This window comes from Sapajus apella, unplaced genomic scaffold (genome assembly GCF_009761245.1).
Source record: "Sapajus apella isolate SASKATOON/1434 unplaced genomic scaffold, GSC_monkey_1.0 scaffold10, whole genome shotgun sequence".
In the NCBI taxonomy this organism is placed as follows: domain Eukaryota; kingdom Metazoa; phylum Chordata; class Mammalia; order Primates; family Cebidae; genus Sapajus; species Sapajus apella.
In genome coordinates, this window is record NW_022436950.1 from 34,127,974 (window position 1) to 34,149,044 (window position 21,071).

The following is a 21,071-nucleotide window of genomic DNA, read 5'->3' on the forward strand; positions in this document are numbered from 1 at the left end:
GTACTACAATTTCAAGAAATTTAAGTTACCTAAGTATACACTTAAATCTATTCTTTGATACAATTAAATGAAGGGTGAATTAACTAAATTAGCCTTAATGCATTTCTCTTAACCAATTTTACATGTTACAATAATAGAATGCTATTAGGCATAATTTAATAATTACCTTTCTTTAGGTCAATCTTAATTTTCTTTGCATTTTTCTTGCTGCCAAATCCCATGAGAGGGGAGAGTGAGGGAGAGGATGGTTTTCCTCCCAGTCTTGGTACTCGAGGACTCTTGCTTTGTTGCAGGGAAGCTGATGTATCTGTTTCAGGAGCATCGGTTCTTGTGAGATTTGCTGTCCTTATTCCCGATTTTCCATGGACAGGAGGTGGCATTTTTGTTTTCAAAATGCCATCACTGTTACCAAAAATGTTAAGAGGTCCAATAACTGATTTTTCATACTGTTCACGGTTTTGCGGAGGAAGCACGTGGAGGAACACACTTGGGGATCTCATTGCCTGGCGGAAGACATCCTGAGCCCTGGAAAGAGAGTTGATAAATGTATGCTGACCCTGTGTTGAGGTGTAGCATCTTCTCAAGTACCCCAGCAGGGTGGCAACCAGGAGCAGCACTGTGGCCAATCTTAGGAGACATGATCAATATTCCTACCAGAATGACTTTGCTGTAATAGTTACTACTTGCCCACTAGGTGTCCCTGCACTGGGTTATACATGCATTATTACCATGCATCCTTCTCTAATTTAACAAGCATGGTAGGTAGGTATAATTAGGTTTCATTTCACAGACATGGAAGTTGAGGCTGAGAAAGATGAAATAAGTTGTTTAATGACCCATAGCTTTCACATGTTTCTAACCATGAAAATCTAACCAGAAGTAATTACTGCAGTGAACATAAAAAGCAAAATAGGCCAGTTGCGGGGGCTCATGCCTGTAATCCCAGCACTTTGGGAGTCTGAGATTGGTGGATCACAAGGTCAGGAGTTCAAGACCAGCCTGGCCAAGATGGTGAAACCCCCGTCTCTATTAAAAAATACAAAAATTAGCCAGGTGTGGTGGCAGGTGCCTGTAATCCCAGCTACTGAGGAGGCTGAGGCAGAGAATTGCTTGAACCCGGGAGGTGGAGGTTGCAGCAGTGAGCCAAGATTGCACCACAGCACACCAGCCTGTGGGACAGAGTGAGACTGTCTCAAAAAAAAAAAAAAAAAAAAAAGCAAAATGATTTGATATTTTGGATCAGATTATTAGTTAGGTTTCTTTTACGACATTCTTCTCAAGTACAGATCTTCTCCAACATGGGTTGTGTTACACAAGGTCCATTTTGACACCCATGTTTGCTCATGGAGATATTTTGGCAAGTGCCTTGGCTGTGCCTAAATGTCTCAGTGGAACTTCAATGCAACACTCATCCTTCCTGTTCCTCTAACATAGAGCACCTGTGTTTTTCACTTTTATGTTCCAGTGCTTTGTGTTTGTCCTCAAAATTCTTATAACACCTCCTCCCCATGCCTCTCAATACCCTGCGCCCACGTCAAACAACTACTTTTCCCAGTCTCTTTCCCAGAAGACATAAATGAAGACGTTAAAGGGAGGCTCTTTAGAAGAGGCTGATTCAGTAGAGAGATAAAAACTTTTATTGTTCTCCTGTTTCTATTCCCTATTTCTTGAAACTCAGAGGTGACTGAGGCAACTCAGTAGTCATCTTACACCCATGATTCCACTGAAGGATAGTAGCCGCATGGCAAGATGGCAAAGCAGAAAGTCAGAAGCCACCTGACTCACTGATGGCTGTGCAGCTGCTGCACTAACCGTGGAGTGACCTCCTCCACGCTCGCTTGTTGTTAGGAAAAATTAATGTTAATCTTGTTCCAGCTTTTATTTCAGGTCTTTGTTGCTAGCAGCCACAGCACATAATAGCTAATCATAATCTCACTGCAATCTGATTCCCCAAACCCTACTGCCCACCTCCCTTTCTAAAGTATTTAATTCCTCACATTGCTAGGGGAGAGGGAAGACTTTACATAGGCCACCTAACTCCTGTGGTTCATTTCCCTATGTTATTTTTGCTTGCCTAGCAATCAGATTCTTCTCCATACTAACTCTATACTAAATTTTTATGAGCCTCAGTTTCCACTTCTGTAAAATGGAAGTGATAATGACTGTCATGCATAACTATCAAATCCTTGTAAAAAAGCACAGTCGTATATTTAAAAAATCATTACTACTAATAATTATAGTTTTGTCTCTCATTCTTTAACACAATAGATTCTTCTAAGGCTTCATTTCTTTTCATAGTTAGCAGCCGGTACCCACTTTTCCTCTACCCACAACCACTCATGTTTGTTCACATATACCATCTTGACAACTAATGCCCAGAGAGAAGATGTATTTTAAGCTGCTTTGGTCAGAAGAAAGAGGCTGCTGATGACTACCAAGGATTATGAGGACTTGGTCCCTTGGTCCAGAATCCCACTGCAATGCCAACATACATTAAAAAATATATGCATCAGATTACTTACTATATACTCTCATTTTTGGGTATAGAAAGTGATTCCCTTAACGTTTTCACATGCAGAGAGATAATTTCTTAAGGGAGATTTTTTGTTGTTGTTTGCTTGTTTTCTTTTGTTTTTTGAGATGGAGTCTCACCCTGTCGCCCAGGCTGGAGTACAATTGTGTGATCTCGGCTCACTGCAACTTCCGCCTCCCAGGTTCAAGCAATTCTCCTGCCCCCAGCCTCCTGAGTAGCTGGGATTACAGGCGCATGCCACCATGCCCGGCTAATTCTTTTTTGTATCTTTAGTAGAGATGGGGTTTCACCATGTTGGCAAGGCTGGTCTCGAACTCCTGACCTCATGTCCCGCCTCGCCCTCCCAAAGAGCTGAGATTACAGGCATGAGCTACGGCACCTGGCCAGGGGACAGTATTTTAATTTTTTCTGTTTGTTTCTATGATTCAGTGAGTCCTCAGATATCTCTCACAGATTTTTTTTGAGTTTAAGGAAGACTCCTGACACCAAGTAAGTTAATTAATAAGCTGAACTAACAGTCTGTGAAAAGAGTCATTAAATACCAGTTTAACTGACCCATAGCCCAAGAAAAACAAGCCCATTCATCGTCGCGCCAGTAAGACAGCCAGGAAGGACGGCTTGTGATTTCTGTAGTTTAGCATTCTCAGACCTGCCAGAGACATGTGTGGGCCACCTTTGAGTATGCTAACACATAAGAAGCATTCAATAACGAAAGTCCTGAATCATTCAAAGGGAACTGACTAGAAATTATTCCTACTATTTTGATCATAATGAGTTCAGTAATGATTATAACCATGATAAGGATCCACAAAGCAAATAAAACAATGAAAAAACGCTTACTGAGCAAAGGTTTTGTCTACGAGATCCACATTGTTGATTTTGACAATACATTCATTTTCATGAAATAGTCCCTCTCGCTTGGACCTGCTGTTTTCTTCAATGCCTCGGATGAAGAGTCCTAGAATCCTAAATGCAAAATTTAGATTGAAATGTAATTACTAAATAATAAATGCTAATCATTTCTCCACTTCCACCTATTCAGAAATACATATTGATTTCTATTTACGAAAGAAATTATGCTTCATATTCAGGCAACTGTTTGTTATTTAAATCCCTAATCCAAAAAAACCAAAACTCACTACAAGAGAAAAAACCCTTCTAGATAAACATGCATAAGTTCCAGCATCAATCTCTGGTTTCATTTCTCATGCTTGCAGTAAACTTATAAAAAGGCTAGTTTAGTGGAGTTGACACTAAAGACTCCTGGTTTGGAGAAGGGCATCACATCGGACTGTAATAAGTAAGTCTGAGTTAGGGCCAACATGACAACTTGATGTTTACCAATGAGAGGACATTAGGTATTCACAGTAACTTTTGCAGTCTTACCACCTATTCCAATAATTTGCAGTTTAAGAAGCAAACAAACATTTAAGCTCAGATCATATTACTCAGTTTAGAAGGAAGCTGGATCACATTTGTTAGTGCTACCAAATCAAGTATGTGTGTGCTGTTTTCTACGTGCTCAGGATGGAGTATGAGACAAAGCCACAGGACCAGGACCGGGTAACTTCAGTACACATTTGGAATAAAGCTGAAGTCCAAAAACTAAAGACATCGACAAGCCTAGAGCCTTCAAAGATTTGAGAGCTAACTGGATGGGAGACTAGCACCACACACAGGGGCTTTGAACAAACAGCTAATGAACTTAATCTGATGGACCTGGAGGGGGGCATCCAGCACCCCCAGCTTCTGAGCAGGGAAGTAGCATGATGAAGGCAGGCTTTGGGAAGAGTTGTCTGAAATTTCAACCAAGAAGAAGCTAAAATAGAGAGGATACCAAGGGGCTTCTGGATTTTTGTGGCTGTAGCTTAGAATCAGGTGGGTTGGAAGAAAAAGAAAGGAGAGAAAACTGTAGCCATAAGAATTAAAATGTGTGTGTGCGCGCATGCACGTGTGTGTATGTCTGTACATACATACACAATTCTATTACATATATAAACCAAAACTAAGCCAAAAACCTTAAGAAATGGATCTTAACTTATACATATTTTCATTATTTCTTATTTGTGGGAATTCCCTTCTCCTTGTGACGTGACAGAGCTTAGCTGTGTCCCAGAGTAAGAAAGATAGATATGCCCTGCAAGAGGAGTCTGCTAGGTTTGGAGAAACTGTGACCTCCACTTTATCAATCCTCTGGTTTTCCTACTTTGTCACTCTCTTTGTAAAAAAACCACGCTTGCTATGACAAAGTACCTTTGCATTAAATTTCAAATCTAAATAAAACATGAGCATATTTTATGTGTAAATAACAGGGTCAGCCATAGAAAAGGGCAATCTATAATGCAAGTATCAGAGAAAGCAGTCCTCCTGTTTGGAGTGGCCATGGAGTTGAGCCTCTGCCCCCTTAATGAGCTCCCATCATCTCAAGACATCAACAGGCATGGCAGTGATATTTGGGTCTCTACTTCAAAAATGTTAAATGAATACAGCAGGCTGCTGCAAGAGACAGAACAGCACACAGTCATGCCATCTACTGCAGGGAAGGCTCAGGGCCATAGGCACAAGTGTGTGGTGATGTCTTGTGGTTTCCTAGTTCTAGTAGGTTACCAAATTCATCATATACTGTATGACTTTAATCTTGAAACACAGTATTAAAAATTGAACTATTTGACACCTTAAAAACAGACCAAAATTGTGGGGTTTTTTCCTAAATTAAACAGCATCCTAAGAGTTCACATTCTGGATTTTTGTTAGGGTGGATTCACAATAACTTGATCCATTAGGAGGCTCACATGTGGTTATAAACTTGTTTATGTAAGTGATATTTTTTTTAACAGGCATTCAAGTCTTCCTTTAATTTAATTCAGTGCATCATCAGTCATGTAATGTTACTCCCTAGGATTTAATTTCACATTTTGGGAGATGAATTAATTCTTTCAGGCCACTAGGTTGCAATTTAGCTGGCATATTACAGCTGGAGTATGCTATGTGAACCTCACTGATCTAAATAATCTAACTTTCCATGAAAAATTTATTGACAGAATAAGCCCAACTGTAAAATCCATGTGTCAGAGGTAATTTTGGTAAAATGTAAAACTGACTGACTTTATTAGTTTGGTCCCTGGCAACAAACCACTTCTGCCCTCTCTGTTCCACGGAAGGGATAGATTCCCTCCAGTTTGATTTTGTCCAGATCACTATGAGAAGGCTCAGAAAACAATATCTCATTATCCTCTTTGCCCTAAACTGGTGAGCTGTGGTAACTGTCTCATCTGGGACAGACTCACAGAATTTAAAGATTAATGCTGTCGAGGAGTTATAGGCCAAGACTAACCAGTTAATTTGCATTAATGAGCAATGATAAAGGATGTTGAAATCCACAGCCTCACAGAATAGAGGGGTAACAATTCTTCTTGCTCTTCTAATAATCATTGAGGCACTAACATCTTCTCCTTGCCCTCTTCCTGTTCTTTTCTCAATGTCACACAGCCTCAGTGACTCTACCAGCTTAGCATTTTTATTCGAACACCTCTTCTCACAGTCTTTATCAGTCTTCATCCACCCTTTCTCTCTCTCTCATGTTAGCTGTTTTCCCTATGAAACTGAGGCATATTATGCTATCAGTACTGAAATGAATTAGATTTCATGTTTTTAATTCACAAAAAAACACATTGATTTTAAGAATATGAATACAATTAAGTGGCTTTTTAGTTGCAAGAACTTTGGGGTTTTTTGTATGTTTGTTTTGTTTTTACTGGGAAAGCCAATGGCCCTCAATACAAGCAGCATTAAGCACCCCTCTGCGATGGTATCTAATGAATTCATGAAGCTTTATCTAGCAGAGCAGCCACTATAATTTGCTAAGGATGATCTAACTTAGATTAGGCCTCTTATTCAACAACAGGTGTGGAAACATTTTTGTAAAGGAAAAAAAATTAAAAAAATACATTGGAGGCAAAACCAATTACAGTAATCTTAGTAAAAAAATTTAAATGTAAATTCTAATTTAAAATAGTGGCACAAACCAATAAATGGAAGGAAATTAAGAGCAAAGTATGCCACTATGACCTTAACGAAGCCCCTGTGCTCACACAGTGAAACCATATGGCACTATGAAGTCAGACGCTTGTCTGACATGCTCTATACGCAGTTGCATCTAGACACATGGGTTGAGTTAAGTGTGCTGTTTCAGCCTGTACTCATTACTTCTTAACTTTTATTGGCTCATGTCTCTACTTCTATAGTATTTTTAATGTTTTTAATTAAATTTCCTTTCTATAATACTGGTGGATAGCAAAAAAAAATAAAATAATAATAGAACTATTTCACCAAGTTACTGAACAGTCAACCATGAACTTACAAAAAAACTGCATTTCTGAATCAGGCTTTTTGGTTTTAGCCAAAATAATCATCATACTGATGATTTACACATTCATACATTATGTGTTTTACAAGGAACTTTCACATTTTTAATGTTATTTAATCCCCATAACCTTGATGTAAAGTAGGTACTCGCAAGGGAGAAGTTTAGGGGACTTGCTCAAGGTTATAAAAAAGAACATTGGGATTCAAATCCAATTGTTCTGAAACCAAGTCCAATACTCTTTCCACTATTCTACAAGGCTTGTGCTAGGAATCAGAACCAGGAAGGAGAAGGGAGGAAATCAGTAAAGCTTAGTGTATTTCCCTTGTTTGAAATCAGAGAATGTGATTTCTGGTCTATAGGGTCAGCTTGTTTTCTGAACGACTGAAAATGAAGTATAGTGACTGTCACACTGTATAGTTTCTCATTTTGGAAAATTGGGAAGATCTTGTGTTCTATCCCAGCTTCATTAAACTAAAAAGGCTGGTATTTGAACAGCTCTGGTAGTTCACAAAACTCTACCAGCATACGTCTGCCAAAAGTCATTAAAATTTCTCCTGACAACTGAGTAAATATTCACCCTATCTATCAAAAACAACCTCAATTTGTCCTATGCCATAACCCATAACATTTATAAATACACTTATTAACACATACAGAGAATGAGACAATAAGAGCTGCTAGCTTTTTGATTCATTTCTTTTTTGGAACACTCATTCCAGTGAGAGCTTGGCATCAGATGTTATTTGCAAAAAAAAAAAGGTGATGACTTCGCAATTACAGGTAGCAGATGGCTACCTGCTGAATATGATGCCAACCAAAATACCATGACTAAATCTGTTCTTTTTGCTATAGGGCAGACTGAATTGAATAAGTATTCAGAACCCCTAAATTAATACTATATAACCTTTGGGAAAATTTGAGTTCTTGAAAGAGCAATGAAGTGAGAAGTTAGGAGATCTGGATTTTGTATGACCTTGGGAAAATCAATTGACTTGTCTCAACATTGATATCCTAAACTAAAATAAAGAATTCTCCCTTTTCAATGCTGTGTTTAGGAAAATAAATTTAGTAAATTAACTAAAATCATGTCGTGTGAGTAAAAACTGATTTTCTTTTAAGTTTCTGACAACCCTTGTCAATATCAATCTAGTGCAAAATGTGGTCATCTTATTACAAAGTGACATAAAATCTAAACCACTTCTCTACAATTGTTTTAATAGTGCTAATATTAACATTGAAGTACATACTTTAATTTCTACCAAGATGACAAGTTTTAAATCCAGTTAAACAGATGTAAATTTCAAGAAGTGTTGACACAATCTACAATGCCATTTTTATTAGTGTGGATTTAGCAACATAATGTCTTAAAAATTCCAAAAGGATATGGTAAATTATTTTTAACTGAACTAAATTATGTTTTAGGAAAATATAGCATGATGACATTTTGCTTCTATAAAGCCATCCTAAATACACAGCCTCAGATATAGCTACTTAAAATGTTAGAATATATATTATTCTAAATGCTACATCCTTGAAGAGTAACAGGACATACCAATTTGGAATTATTATACTCACTTGTTGAAGCGTATTCTGGAATATTAAAAAAAAGTCATTTGTAACATTTGTTTAACAGTATGTTAACATCTTTGCCAAGGATTCTGTTTACTATGTGTCACTGACAAGGATATTTTAAGAAAGTATTTCATAATTATTTGTAAATGGAGAAACTGTGATTGATTTTTTCCCCCATTACATCCTAAAGTCAATGATTTTATTTTGTTTCCAACACTTAAGTGGCCAAAAACAGTATGTCTTGAGGCATCCATGTAAATAATAGAATTTACATTTAATCTCCTTCTGAAAAACATTTGGGAAAAAGGAGCTCAAATCAGGGCTTTCATTAGCAATGAGCTTCTGAAATGAGAAAAACATCTTACCTTCCACTTAGAGATGAAAAGAAGGGCACTACATGTATTCCCAATGGGCCTCCTTCCCCAGAAATCTCTACTGTTCTTGTCATATCACTAGGGCAGAAAAAGACAGGAGCACAAATGAGTATCTACTAAAAAACAAATGAGACACATCTAAAACACACACACAGACACTGCTCAGGATTATATCAACTAATATAACTTCAACAGCAGAGACTAAGTCAAAAGAGTACATAATGTACTGTTAGGTTCCGAAGATTCAGAAAACAAAATGTTTAAAAGGCTATCTGATTTCTTACTTTTACTCCTAGAAGAGGAACAAATGGAAATGACTACCTACAAAAATAACTTCCTACTTAACTTAATCTGCATAAATCAACATATTTTAAAAGATACACAAAAATTTTCCCCATTGAAACACACTTGAAAATTACTGTACAGATCATACGAAACACAGAAGAAAACACACTGACACTTCAGCATAAAGTAGGCTTCTTCTCTGGAACAGAGGAAGAATGAAATAAAATATTTATTGGAAAAAGCACAGAATTACATGTTATAATGGCTGTGAAGCCACAGTTGGTAATACATACGGGCATGTTCAAAGCAATATAAATCAAAACTCAAACTTACTTTTCAATAAGGCGGCAGTTACATTCAATGGAACAATTCCAAATTTTCACCTCCTGTTTTTTTTAACGGTAGAAAAAGAGGTTGCAAAGCCTGAAGAAAATGTATTATAGAAAGAAATAGAAAGCCTGACCTGCGTAACCTACCCAGATTAAGGAAAGGATGAGCTAGAAACATTAATGGATTGTGTGTATGACTGAAATAAAGAAGGCACTGGGAGCTTTTGAGTAATAAAGAGTGGAACCAACAAGTTTTCATAAAGATGAAAAATAATAACTGTGAACAATTACTGGCTCCTTTAATCCCAGAGAGAAAAAATAATTGCCAGAAGAAAATAATAATGTGGAAGCAAACATCCATGTTATGGAAATTGTACGCAGGTCTCCATTGTTTTCTATTTACATGAAAATGACCTGAAACTAGATGTCAAATTAAGAGCTACCACCACTACAAATGCTTTCTGCTCCAAATTGAAAACAGTGAAATGTTAGCTTCTTGCTGGAAAGTTGAGAACAGCATTAAGCAAAATCCATGATGAATTTACTCTGCATCGAGTATTCTCCAAATTATCAGCAATCTAAAACAAATACATTAAATATATTCTCACCAGTGGATTAAGTTTATTTTTAATGTGTTTTCTTTGCAAGCCTATTATCATTAAGAAATGCAAAAAAGAATACATTAGTTTTCAGCATTTGCAGAAAATGATGAAATTTTAAATCTGGTAATAAATTTCAAATGAGTTTTGCCCAGATATTGCTGATATACGTAAAACTTGTTCAGTCAAGCAGATTATGTCAGAGGCTTAGAATAAAAGCTAAAAATGAAACTAATTTTAGAGTGATAATATAGTATTAAATCATTCATCTCTATATATGTGAGGATATGAACATTTATGTAAATATGTGTGTATGGACTGTTATATATAGCTATGCATTATAAGGTCTGAATATAAAATGCTTGGTGGGCAGAGAAACTTGTATGGCTAAAAAGTAATAAGTTTACAAAAAATAACAGATTTATAGTGCATTTTTAGCCATCTGAGGAAGTCTAAACCCAAAGCATTTGCATCCTAGGTTTACAATACTTTTTAAAAAGACTTTTATAAACAGAGATTCAAATTTTGCTTAACCACTGAAAATTATTACCTTTACCTTTATAACATATTTTTATAGTTATGCACTGAAAGAAGCACAACACAAATCTTTCCTAATAAATGTATCAAGTATCCACATGCTAAGAGATAGCATCCATATGTAATATATAGAGGCTTTGGAATGTGTTTAGTCTGTTACAGACTTCAAGATTTCAGATTAATAATTTTTAGGATAAATTTTATGAATTCCCATGTTTTTTCTATTTCACAAATGTTTCTTTACTCCCACTCAAAATCCCTTCTATAAGACATAATAAATTATATGTATCATACTGATACCTACTCTTTAGTAATCATTAGCAATGTGTTTTAACATTTACTTAAGAAACCAAAACATATTTAAGTAGCTAATCTTTTAAAAATACTTAAAAATTTTGTGAGAATGGAGTTTTAAAAGTTGATTTCCATTTTATGAGATTCTTCTTTCAATGTAGCAGAATAAAGTTTCATTCTACCATTACACACGATGCTTGCAATTTTGTGGCTAGAAGGATCTTTTATAACCTTTATATTATTATCACAAAAATAGTACTATCCCAGAAAAAAGCCTAAAACACTTTTGATATTTTTTTTACTATAATATATAAGCACTTACCGAAAATCAGAACTATTTAATAAAAATAAGCAATATAATTCAATATAATTTTACATAGACCATGTCTCTTTGTGTTCTTTATAAAATGTTACCCACTGTTAGGTTTCAAGATAGAAAGGAGTGCATTTGAAAAAGAATGCCTTATGGACCAGTTCACATATTTTTATTTATTTTAAAAGAAAAACAACCCTCAGTATTAGAAATAATTGATGAAGTTTTGTTCTGCAGAAATCTCTATACATACCGCCTTCACTGAAGAGAAACACAGCAAGTAGGACTGGACACAACAATTTGAATACATATCTCATAAAGTGAGATTTTACAAAGACGTGAAAATAGGCTATTAATGCTATTTGTTTAGATAAACTCTAGAGCACAATTCAGGGACGAGTGAGCAGGACATGGCACTTTATGTTTTAGAGGACATTGTAGTAGACAAAAAATAAGCTAGAAGGTTGATTTTGAATGAAAATGTAGAAAAGGAGGTGGAAAGGATATTCTGGGAGTGGAAAGAAAAAGTGGTTGACAGTTACTAAAAAAAGAAAATGAACTGTGTGGGATTAAAAAAAAGGTTCAGTTATACATAAAAGACAAGTGGGAAGGTTTTACTAAGCTCAAAATAGCTATCTTTATACAACTTCCTAAGGCATACTAAAAGAAGCAGATAGTTACAAAGCATTAGTTCAACTAGTATTAAACTAGCAAAATGCTCTAAGATCCAGTTGATAAAACTGGAACCAGCTGCTACCGATCTGAGATTTAGACAAAACTATCGGTGAAGCTGCAGAACCAGTGGTCTAAAAATGTGACTGTCATTATGAATGGCAACTCTGCTAGAGATAGATGTGAGAGGCTTCATTTGGTTTCCATCCAGAAGAAAGACTTCAAGGTTGAGGGACAAATGTAAAACAGAAGCTGCAGATGTTTGTTTGTAAGTCTCATTTCTTTATACCAGGTAAATGGACAGCATTTTTAACACTAAGATTATTGAACTCAGTGGCAGGTCTCTTGTTGAGCTATGGAAGAGATGAGAATGGGGACAGGGAGGGGGAAGCTGAGGCATGAGAATCACTTGAACCCGGGAGGCGGAGGTTGCAGTGAGCCCAGTTCACACCACTTAACTCCACCCTGGTTGAAAGAGTGAAACTCAGTCTCAGGAAACAAACAAACAAACAAACAAACAAACCCAACTAAATAAATAAATTAGGTATTTCCCTATTAGAGTGGTTGGCTTTAATGAGAAACATAAAGATCATAACACATATACGTTACACATGTCATATCTGGTATTTACAAAGGGTTCAATAGCTACCTGCTATTAGTATGATCATTAGAACTTTCTAAGGAAACATGCTTACAGACTAAAAGAATAATCTATATCAAACTTTCCCATTTTTTTTTCTATTGATTTCCTCAGTAAGACTTTCTTAAAAAGCCTTAAATACCACAGGATTGAGGAACACATTTTCTTTGCAATCCGATTGCCCACGTGCAGAGAGAAGACAAAGGGCTACAGCACATGGGTGGGTGTTAGTTGATCTTCTGCAAGGACGGATTCACAGATCTGTGGCAAGCAATGGTATGACAGACGAACTACAGAAGGAAACCTCCAGGAAGAGTGTGCAGACAACTTGAACTCTACTTGATGGTGAAACGTCTTGAGGATGCAAACATACTTAGTACAAATCTATAAAAGGCTTTGTTGTTGGTGATGAGATCCACTTATTTTCCTTGAATTCAAAAAATATTGAGTTGTTTCATTGGGGAAGTTCCGCAAGGAAAGAACAAGGACAAATCCATGCTTTAGTAGTTTATAATCTAAAGGGAGGGTTGATACAGGTAATTAAAATAATAGAAGGCAATAGGTCACAGTAGTAGATCCTCAGTGAATGTAAGCTCTTACTTGGGAGGCAGTGTGCCCAGAAAATATTCTGGGCATTATATCATGTGCTGATATTAAATCTATAAAGTAAACATTCATATTACATCCATTTGAGAAGTAAACTTATGCTTAAAGAGTTTAATAATTTGTCCAACATCATATCATTCCTATAAAGTAGAGTCATCAAGACTCAAATAGGGACTTATTGCACTCCAGAGCAGAGTTCTTGAACTCCTGACCTCAGGTGATCCTCCCACCTCGGCCTCCCGAAGTGCTAGGATTACAGGTGTGAGCCACAGCACCCGGCCCAGAGCAGAGTTCTTAACCATTTAACCAAAGTGCAGTTTCAAAGTGGAGGGACCTTGTGATGTGTTTCAGAAAAGGAGGGTGCAGGCTTAGGAAGGGAAGCTGAGATTAGGAATCTCTTCCTGAAGAAGGATAAATGGGTCTTCCTTTAGAAAAGGTAGGTGAGGCGATGGAGCAGGCATGCACAGGAAGAAAGTCAACCAGATGGAGATATTGAAGGAGGATAGTTTGTGAATATAAATAGCTGTAATATTAGAGAGAGGGAGGGAGAAAGGTGGGGGACAGAGAGAATAAGAGGAGGAAGAAGGGATAAAAGAGGGAAGAAAAAGGCGCTGTGTATAGGAGACAGATTAAACCATTGGCTTGAGATTAAATCTCAGATTGTTGTGTTGAATTTCTGGCTGGCAAATGTATACTTAATTTGCAGAAAATTAAGTCACTACAGGTTCTAGAATTAGGGAACAGTGTGATAAATGCTATGGTTTAGAAATATTTATGCAGTGATAAGTGGGATCAATTGGAAAAGGGAACAACAAGGGAGAGATTGGTACTTAGGGCGGGAATTAGTAAATTACTGCAATAATCTAGTTGCCATTAATAGAGTAACAGAGGCTTGAGTAGTGACTACAGGAACAAAGCATCAAAACATGGCGAGATGTCCCACATTTTATGAGATGTGCTCTGCACAGTTTGATCAATGAACAGATATCGTGGACACAGCAGAGGATAGGATAAAATGTGCTGGCAGTTTAAGCATGAAACAAAAGGCTAGTCTGGAAGAAGGCTTACTTGGGGAGTAGGAGTGGTGTGATAAGGCAGAGTCAGAAATGAGATAGGAATTAGGGATGAGGTGGAGGTCTTTTACACATATTGCTTGCTATTTAAAGAGAAGCTCAAAGTATAATTCTTTAATAAAATCACCAAACCTCTTGTTTCGTTGTCTTTTAAGATCAAAGTAAGTTGAGTGGTGCTTCATAAGAGATGCATATTGTAAGACTATTTGGAGAATGTCTTTTAAATGTTATTTTTCTTTAAATAAAGATGTGTTAATAATGGGTGAACAGTTAACAGTTATGCTTATGATTTATGGAGCAATGTATTATATCCATTCAGTCATTTGCTCAACAAATAGGTCCCTATTATATTCTAAGACCTGTATTAGGTGTCAGGAATCCTTTGGAAGATTCATAGTCTTGCTTGGGAGAATGAGAGACAGTAACAATAAACTACAATCTGTATAAAAATGACAACGAAAATGGCAATAGCAATTAATGTTTATCCAGCCTTTCATTTAGCATTGTGCTAAGTCAGTTGTCTGTACTATATCTCATTTAATTTTCACAATAACCTATGTGACCATGACATCCATTTTCCTATGAAGATACATGTTAAAGAAGTAATGTAATTTGTCCAAGATTGAACATGGGGTAAGTAGCAGAGCTAGTGCTCAAACCCAGGACTTATCTAAATCCAAAAGGTTTGGAACTAAGGAATGGTTTGACAAATGCTGTGGTTTAAAAAACTGTATCCAACAGTAATATGTGGGATCAATTAGAATGAGGAGAAACTGATATCTGACAAAGAAGTTAGTAGGTTATCATAACGGTGTAGCTGAGAGGTAACAAAAGCTCAAGCAATGATTACAGAAATTAAATAGTTTCAAGACATTTTGAGATAGACTGCAAATAATTTACTTAGCTTCTACATGGATGATGCCCAAAGTCCTATGCGTGGGCCAAGCCCTGTGGGATATGAGATTCTCTCTGCCCCAGGAGCATATGGACCTTGTAACTCAGCTATAATTGGCTTCCTAATTTCACTTCAACTATTTTTTCATCTCATACCAGCTAGAATCAATGTCCTTTCTTAGAACCGTAGCCTCCAAGCTTTCCCCCATGCATTCAGTGATGTTAAGATTGTTATCATCTTTCCCACTCCAGGGTCTTAAAGTGCTGGGCACTGCACTCACTCTACTTTCTGAATTTGACATAAAACTGATTTTAGCTGCCTTTTATAAGAGAAGTTTCCTAGCCTTGGTCAGGTAGCATGAAATAGAACACCAAGGCATCAGGGAACGCACACGCAATAGGAATGTTTGAAACAGTGGCTTTGTAGACAAGAGTGGTGGGTGTCAATTAAGTCGGTGGCTGTCACTTAATTGCTCTGAATTGCAGTTCTTTAACCTATTAAAGGTGATAAGAAAACTCATGTGAAAAGCCTGTTCTGATAATAAAACTATACATATAAAGGTATACATGTTTTAACTAAATAACATATATTTTTAAGTTCCTACACACTATTTCTCCCAATTGCCTGTAGCTGAAGAAAGCTTAGCTAATTTGTTCATATTGTCATAAGCCAAATCATTGTTGACTCTATGATGCTATTCACACAGCATCTGGCCAAGATATTAAAAATCTTTTCAAAAAGCTAACGTTGAAATAAGTGAAATTAAAGCCAAACAGAATAAGAGCATTACACTCATTATGTCTACCTCCAGAAACAATCTTATTAAGTTTCTGAAAAGACAGCACTTTGAAGATTTTCTATGACTCCTCGCCCCATAACGCCTCCTTTTTTTAAGAGACGGGGAGGGTCTCCCTGTGTTGCAGGATGGACTCAAACTCCTACACTCAAGTGATCCTGTGAATCGGCCTCTCAAGTAGCTGGGATGATAGGCATGCACCACCTAGCCTGGTTTGTATCAAATTTTTAATGCTATGCAGCTCATCAATCAAATAAACAATCTAAATAAAAAGTTACTATGGTCATGTGGCTATAAATAAGTTTGAGGAGAATCCACACAGTAAAGCATGTGACAAAAGATGATCACCTATGTTTTTAGAAAGCTAATTTCATGCTAATTGTTTGGTACCAATTAGTAACAGGACTCAATGAAAGGAATATGTCGACTGAATGAATACAGTAATTATAAACTTCAGCAGCTTTACCTAATGCTGAAGTAACCATCTATTAAATACCAAATTATTTTCCTTATGCCAAATTTGAAATGCCCTAGACAAAATGATTAGAATAATAATAGAGATGATATGATATTAATGACAGTAGAAGTAGCAGCAAATACTCATAGGATTTATCCTAACCCCAACACTATGCAAAATGTTCTACATATATTAACTCATTTAATACTCATAGTAACCCTCTGAATAAGGTTCTAATAATATTTCCATTCTACAGACCAGAAACTAAGGGAAAGAAAAATGAGTAACTTGTCTAAGCTCATAAGACTAGTAAAGAGGCATAGCTGGGATCTGAACCCAGGCACTACCTAAAGCTGAACTGGAAATCACTGCAAAGCAAAGAAAGTATTGGGAATCATGGAAGCAAATAAGTTGCCTTCATTAAGAACGTGAAAAATCCTGGTTAATGGACAGGGTTCATTTTACATCACCAACTAAAATATTGCAAGGTTGTTAAAACACAATACAAAGTAGTACTCAAAGAGCTAAATTTAAGGTTCCCTGGTGGTCTAGTGGCTAGGGTTTGGCACTTTCAAAGAGCTAAAGTCAAAGTAAAACCATAACAAGGACCTCTGAAATGTTCATTTGAAACTGCTATTTGAGGAGAGAAGAAAGTAATTAAGAAATCCTGGGTACACAGGCGTATTGGATGGCATAAGGATCATTTGTATATATGTTGGTCCATAAGTTCTCATGTGAAGAAAACAGTAGAAAAGAAGAATTAACTGTTAGATTTGGAACACGTTTCACTCCACAAGTCTACTTATCCTGATCTTTTTTGTAAAATAAGAACACTTATCAACCATTAAAAAACACATCAAATTGAAATAAATGAGATATTTTTATTTGCATGAAGAGAATACCTCAATGTGTCCTTAGTTTTTGGCGATGTAACTAGTTCTGTGTGTTCACCATTCATAACTTCTCTGCCTTCCAAGTTCTCCGTGGAATCCTAGAGTAAAACACAATCGTAAGCATGTGATGCTATGCATATTGAATTGAAAATGTGAATAAAATATCTCAATATGGGAGAGTAAACGGCTTTATGCTGGATATATACATTCTGCTCCAATTTCTTTGAAAACTGGAAGCAGGTGTTAATCTTTTCAGTGTTTTCAATGTTCTGTTCTCTCCTATTTGGTTTCTGAAATGCTAAAATGGGTCATCCACACAAGGCAATATGTTAAGAGCTTTGGAATACTTCATTTAACTTCCTGCTACTCAGCCATAGACTTTTGGGACTGTTTTACTCCAGGAAGGAAAAGAATACCAAAGGAGTGGCTCTAGTGACAGGCGGTGATATGTTAGCCTTGAGGTACTATACTTGCCTGCCCCCTACAACATTAAAATATAAAGAAAGCAAAATTCATGAAAAATTGTTGCCTGGCAAGGTCACCTCTGTCAAAGTGAGGCAGAAACACTGCAGGAAGAAATCCAGAATTCTTACTTTGTCATAAAATTTGATTCTGAAGATAATCTTCCCAGGGAAAAGCTCCAATTGCCCGTTTAATTTCTAAAATCGTAAACGGGCTCCCACTACAGAAAGGTTGGAGGGTCAGAGAGGTCCTGCACTCCAGGACAGTGGTAAAGTTGTATTGGATGTTACCCAGAGAAGCAGAGGACAGGATGTATTCTAGAAAGAGTGCCTGATGCTGCTGCTTCCTTATGGAAGACATTAGGCCTCAGAGCTGTTCTCTGACAGGTAATAATCCTGTGAATATCCCTCTCTTCAAAAGCAGAGTCAAAAAAAAAATAGTTAGACATGGACTCTGGTTTCATGAAAGCAACAAACCAGATACAGAAAGACCCACTAGCAAATATCCACACCTATAAACAGCATTCATGCATCCAAATCCCTTATTCCAACAAAGTGAGCTTAAGAGGCTGGACATAAGTAAATTAGATTAATATCTTAAAGAAAATAAGACACAACTGCAACAGAATCACTTTACTGTGGCGAACTGAGTAAAAAAAAAAAAAGTCTCTCACTTTGAGACTGAATAGCAACATTTCATGCAGGGGTTGGTAGTTTTGAGAAAGACTTGGTCTATACTAGATTTTTACATTATTTTTCTCCTCTTCACAGAGATAAGAAAAGAATTTCTATAAGGTTAAAGAACACTTGATGGTTTAAGGTATCAAATCTTAAAAGATGAATGTTTTTGAAAGCTTTCAAACATTCATATTATGAAGGGCTTGATATATGCTTACAGATAAATGGAGACAGGGTTGCGCAGGTTACAAAAATACTTAGAAAAATTTAACATAATATTGGAACCTGTGATTATCATGTATGTCAGGATATTTGATGACCTCATTTTTGCCAAAATCATTAACTTTCTTATCTGTCTCTCTTACACAGGAATGAATTTGTGTCTGGCTCTCTATATATCAAGCACATAACACAAGGAGTTCATTGTATTAATTTTCTAATGTTGTATAATAAATTATCCCACAACTTAATAGATTAAAAAAAATAAACGTTTATTATCTCTCATAGTTTCTGTGAGTCAGAGATTTAGAAGAAGCTTAGCTGGTCAGTTCTCAGGTTGGATCTCTTGTGAGTTTGGAGCCCCATATCTATGGGGCTGTAGCCACAATCATCTAATGGACTGGTTTAAGATCATTTTTATTTCTCACAGCAGCTTTACTGATATGTAATTTACATAAGAGTCACTATTTTAAATAGTACAATTAAGTGGTTTTCAGTATATTCAGGGTCTTGTAACCAGCACCATCTAACTTTAGAACATTTTTTTTTATTACCCTAAAAAGAAACTCTAAGCCCATTAGCAGATATTTCTAACCCTTCCCTTCCCCAGCAGGCCCTGTCAATAATTAATCTAATTTCGGTCTCAAAGGATTTGCCTATTTCAGACATTTCACATAAACAGAATCATAAAACACGTGGCTTCTTTCACTCTGAATAATGTTTTCAAAAGCTCAGCCATGTTGTGGCATGCATCAGTATTTTATTCCATTTTATGGCCCAACAATATTCCACTTTATGGATATACCACATTTAGTTTATCCATTCATCAGCTGGTGAGCATTTGGGCTGTTTCCACTCTTCCCGATTATGAATAATGTTGCTATGAACATTTGGGTACAAGTTCTCGTGTGAACATATGCTTTCCGTTCTCTTAGGCATATACTGTGGAGGGGAATTGTTGGTCATATGGTAACTCCATGTTTAACGTTTTGAGGAGCTGCTATGCTATTTCCCACATGTCGGAATAATTTGCCATTCTTACCAGCAATACATGAGGGTTTTAACATCTCTATACTTGCCAGTACTTATTTCCATTTTTAAAATTTTAATTTATTTTATTCATCCTGATGGGTACTAGGTGATATGTTACTGTAGTTTTGATTTGCATTTCTATAATGACTAATGATGTTGAGCTTCTTTCCCTGTGATTATTGGCCATTTGTGTATCTTCTTTGGAGAAATATCTATTTGTCTTTTTATCATTGACCTGTAAAGAGTTATTTAAATATTCCATACACAAATTTCTTATTCAATATATGATTTGCAAATATGTGTTCCCATTCTTTGGCTTGTCTTCACTTTCTTGATGTGTCCTTTAAACCACAAAAGTTTTTTATTTTAACGAAGTCCAATTTATTTATTCTTTTGTTGCCTGTGTTTTTTGGTGTTGTATCTAAGGAATACTGCCTAATACAAGTTCACAAATATTTACAGCTTTGTTATATTCTAAGAATTTTATACAGTGTTAGCTCTCACATTTAGACCTATTATCATTTTGAGTTAATTTCTGAATATTATGTGAGGAAGGAGTTCAAATTCATTCTTTGCATATGGATATCTAGTTGTGTTAGTATCATTTATTGAAAAGGCTATTTTTTATTCATTGAATTGTCTCGACACCCTTTATAGAAAATAAATTTACCAAAAATGTAAGGGTTTATTTTTGGATCCTCAATTGTATTTTATTCATTGATCTATACATCTTTATTCTATGTCAGTATGACAGTCAATTATTGCAGCTTTGTACTAAATTTTGAATTCAGGATGCATGATTCTTCCAAATTCATTCTTATTTTTCAAGATTGCTTTGGCTATGCTGTGTCTCTTGCATTTCCATATTAATTTTAGAATCAGTTTGTTAATATCTGCAAAAAAAAACAGTTGGTTTTTGCTAGGGATGGCATTGAATATACAGATCAATTTGGAGAGTATCATCATCTATACATCATAAAGTCTCTCAATTCATGAACAGTTCACAGTGACAGTTAATTAAAACGAATATACTTTTTAGTTTTATAATTCCGTATGGGACGTATCCTCACGGTGTCAAAGAAAAAAACTGATATTTGCTACAAAGTTTTGTATAATTATTGTTGCCTCTGAACCATACTGCCAATGGAACTTTCTTGTTGATCCCTAACAAGGTAGAAAAATAACACACTTTCTGGCTCAAATCAACATTATCTAAGGTTAAAAAACGAGTTTTTCATCTAGCTTCAGTTAGACAGAAAGTAAAGGTTCTATTTATATCAACAACATGCTTAATGCTCTGAGTATATGGAAATGTCAATTACAATTTGAAAGCAATATTGGGACTATTACAATGTCATAATCTGCTCAAGGATAATTCTGAACTGGCTACACATTTGGAGAAATCATGTCGATAACCAAAGACTTTAAAAAGAATCCACATTCAAAG

The 21,071-nt window shown here is 36.1% G+C and overlaps 1 protein-coding gene across 2 annotated transcripts in view; it reads right to left on the bottom strand.

The window, feature by feature from the left end:
• Nucleotides 1-21,071, bottom strand: part of PARD3B (par-3 family cell polarity regulator beta) — a 1,108,767-nt gene that overhangs the window by 531,943 nt on the left and 555,753 nt on the right. For both annotated transcript variants that reach the window (XM_032277671.1, XM_032277670.1), the window contains exons 5-8: nt 17,244-17,332; nt 8,837-8,923; nt 3,374-3,499; nt 167-525 (exon numbers count right to left, since the gene is read on the bottom strand). In XM_032277671.1, coding sequence (XP_032133562.1) covers nt 167-525; nt 3,374-3,499; nt 8,837-8,923; nt 17,244-17,332 — 661 coding nt within the window. The remainder of the gene's footprint in view (nt 1-166; nt 526-3,373; nt 3,500-8,836; nt 8,924-17,243; nt 17,333-21,071) is intronic.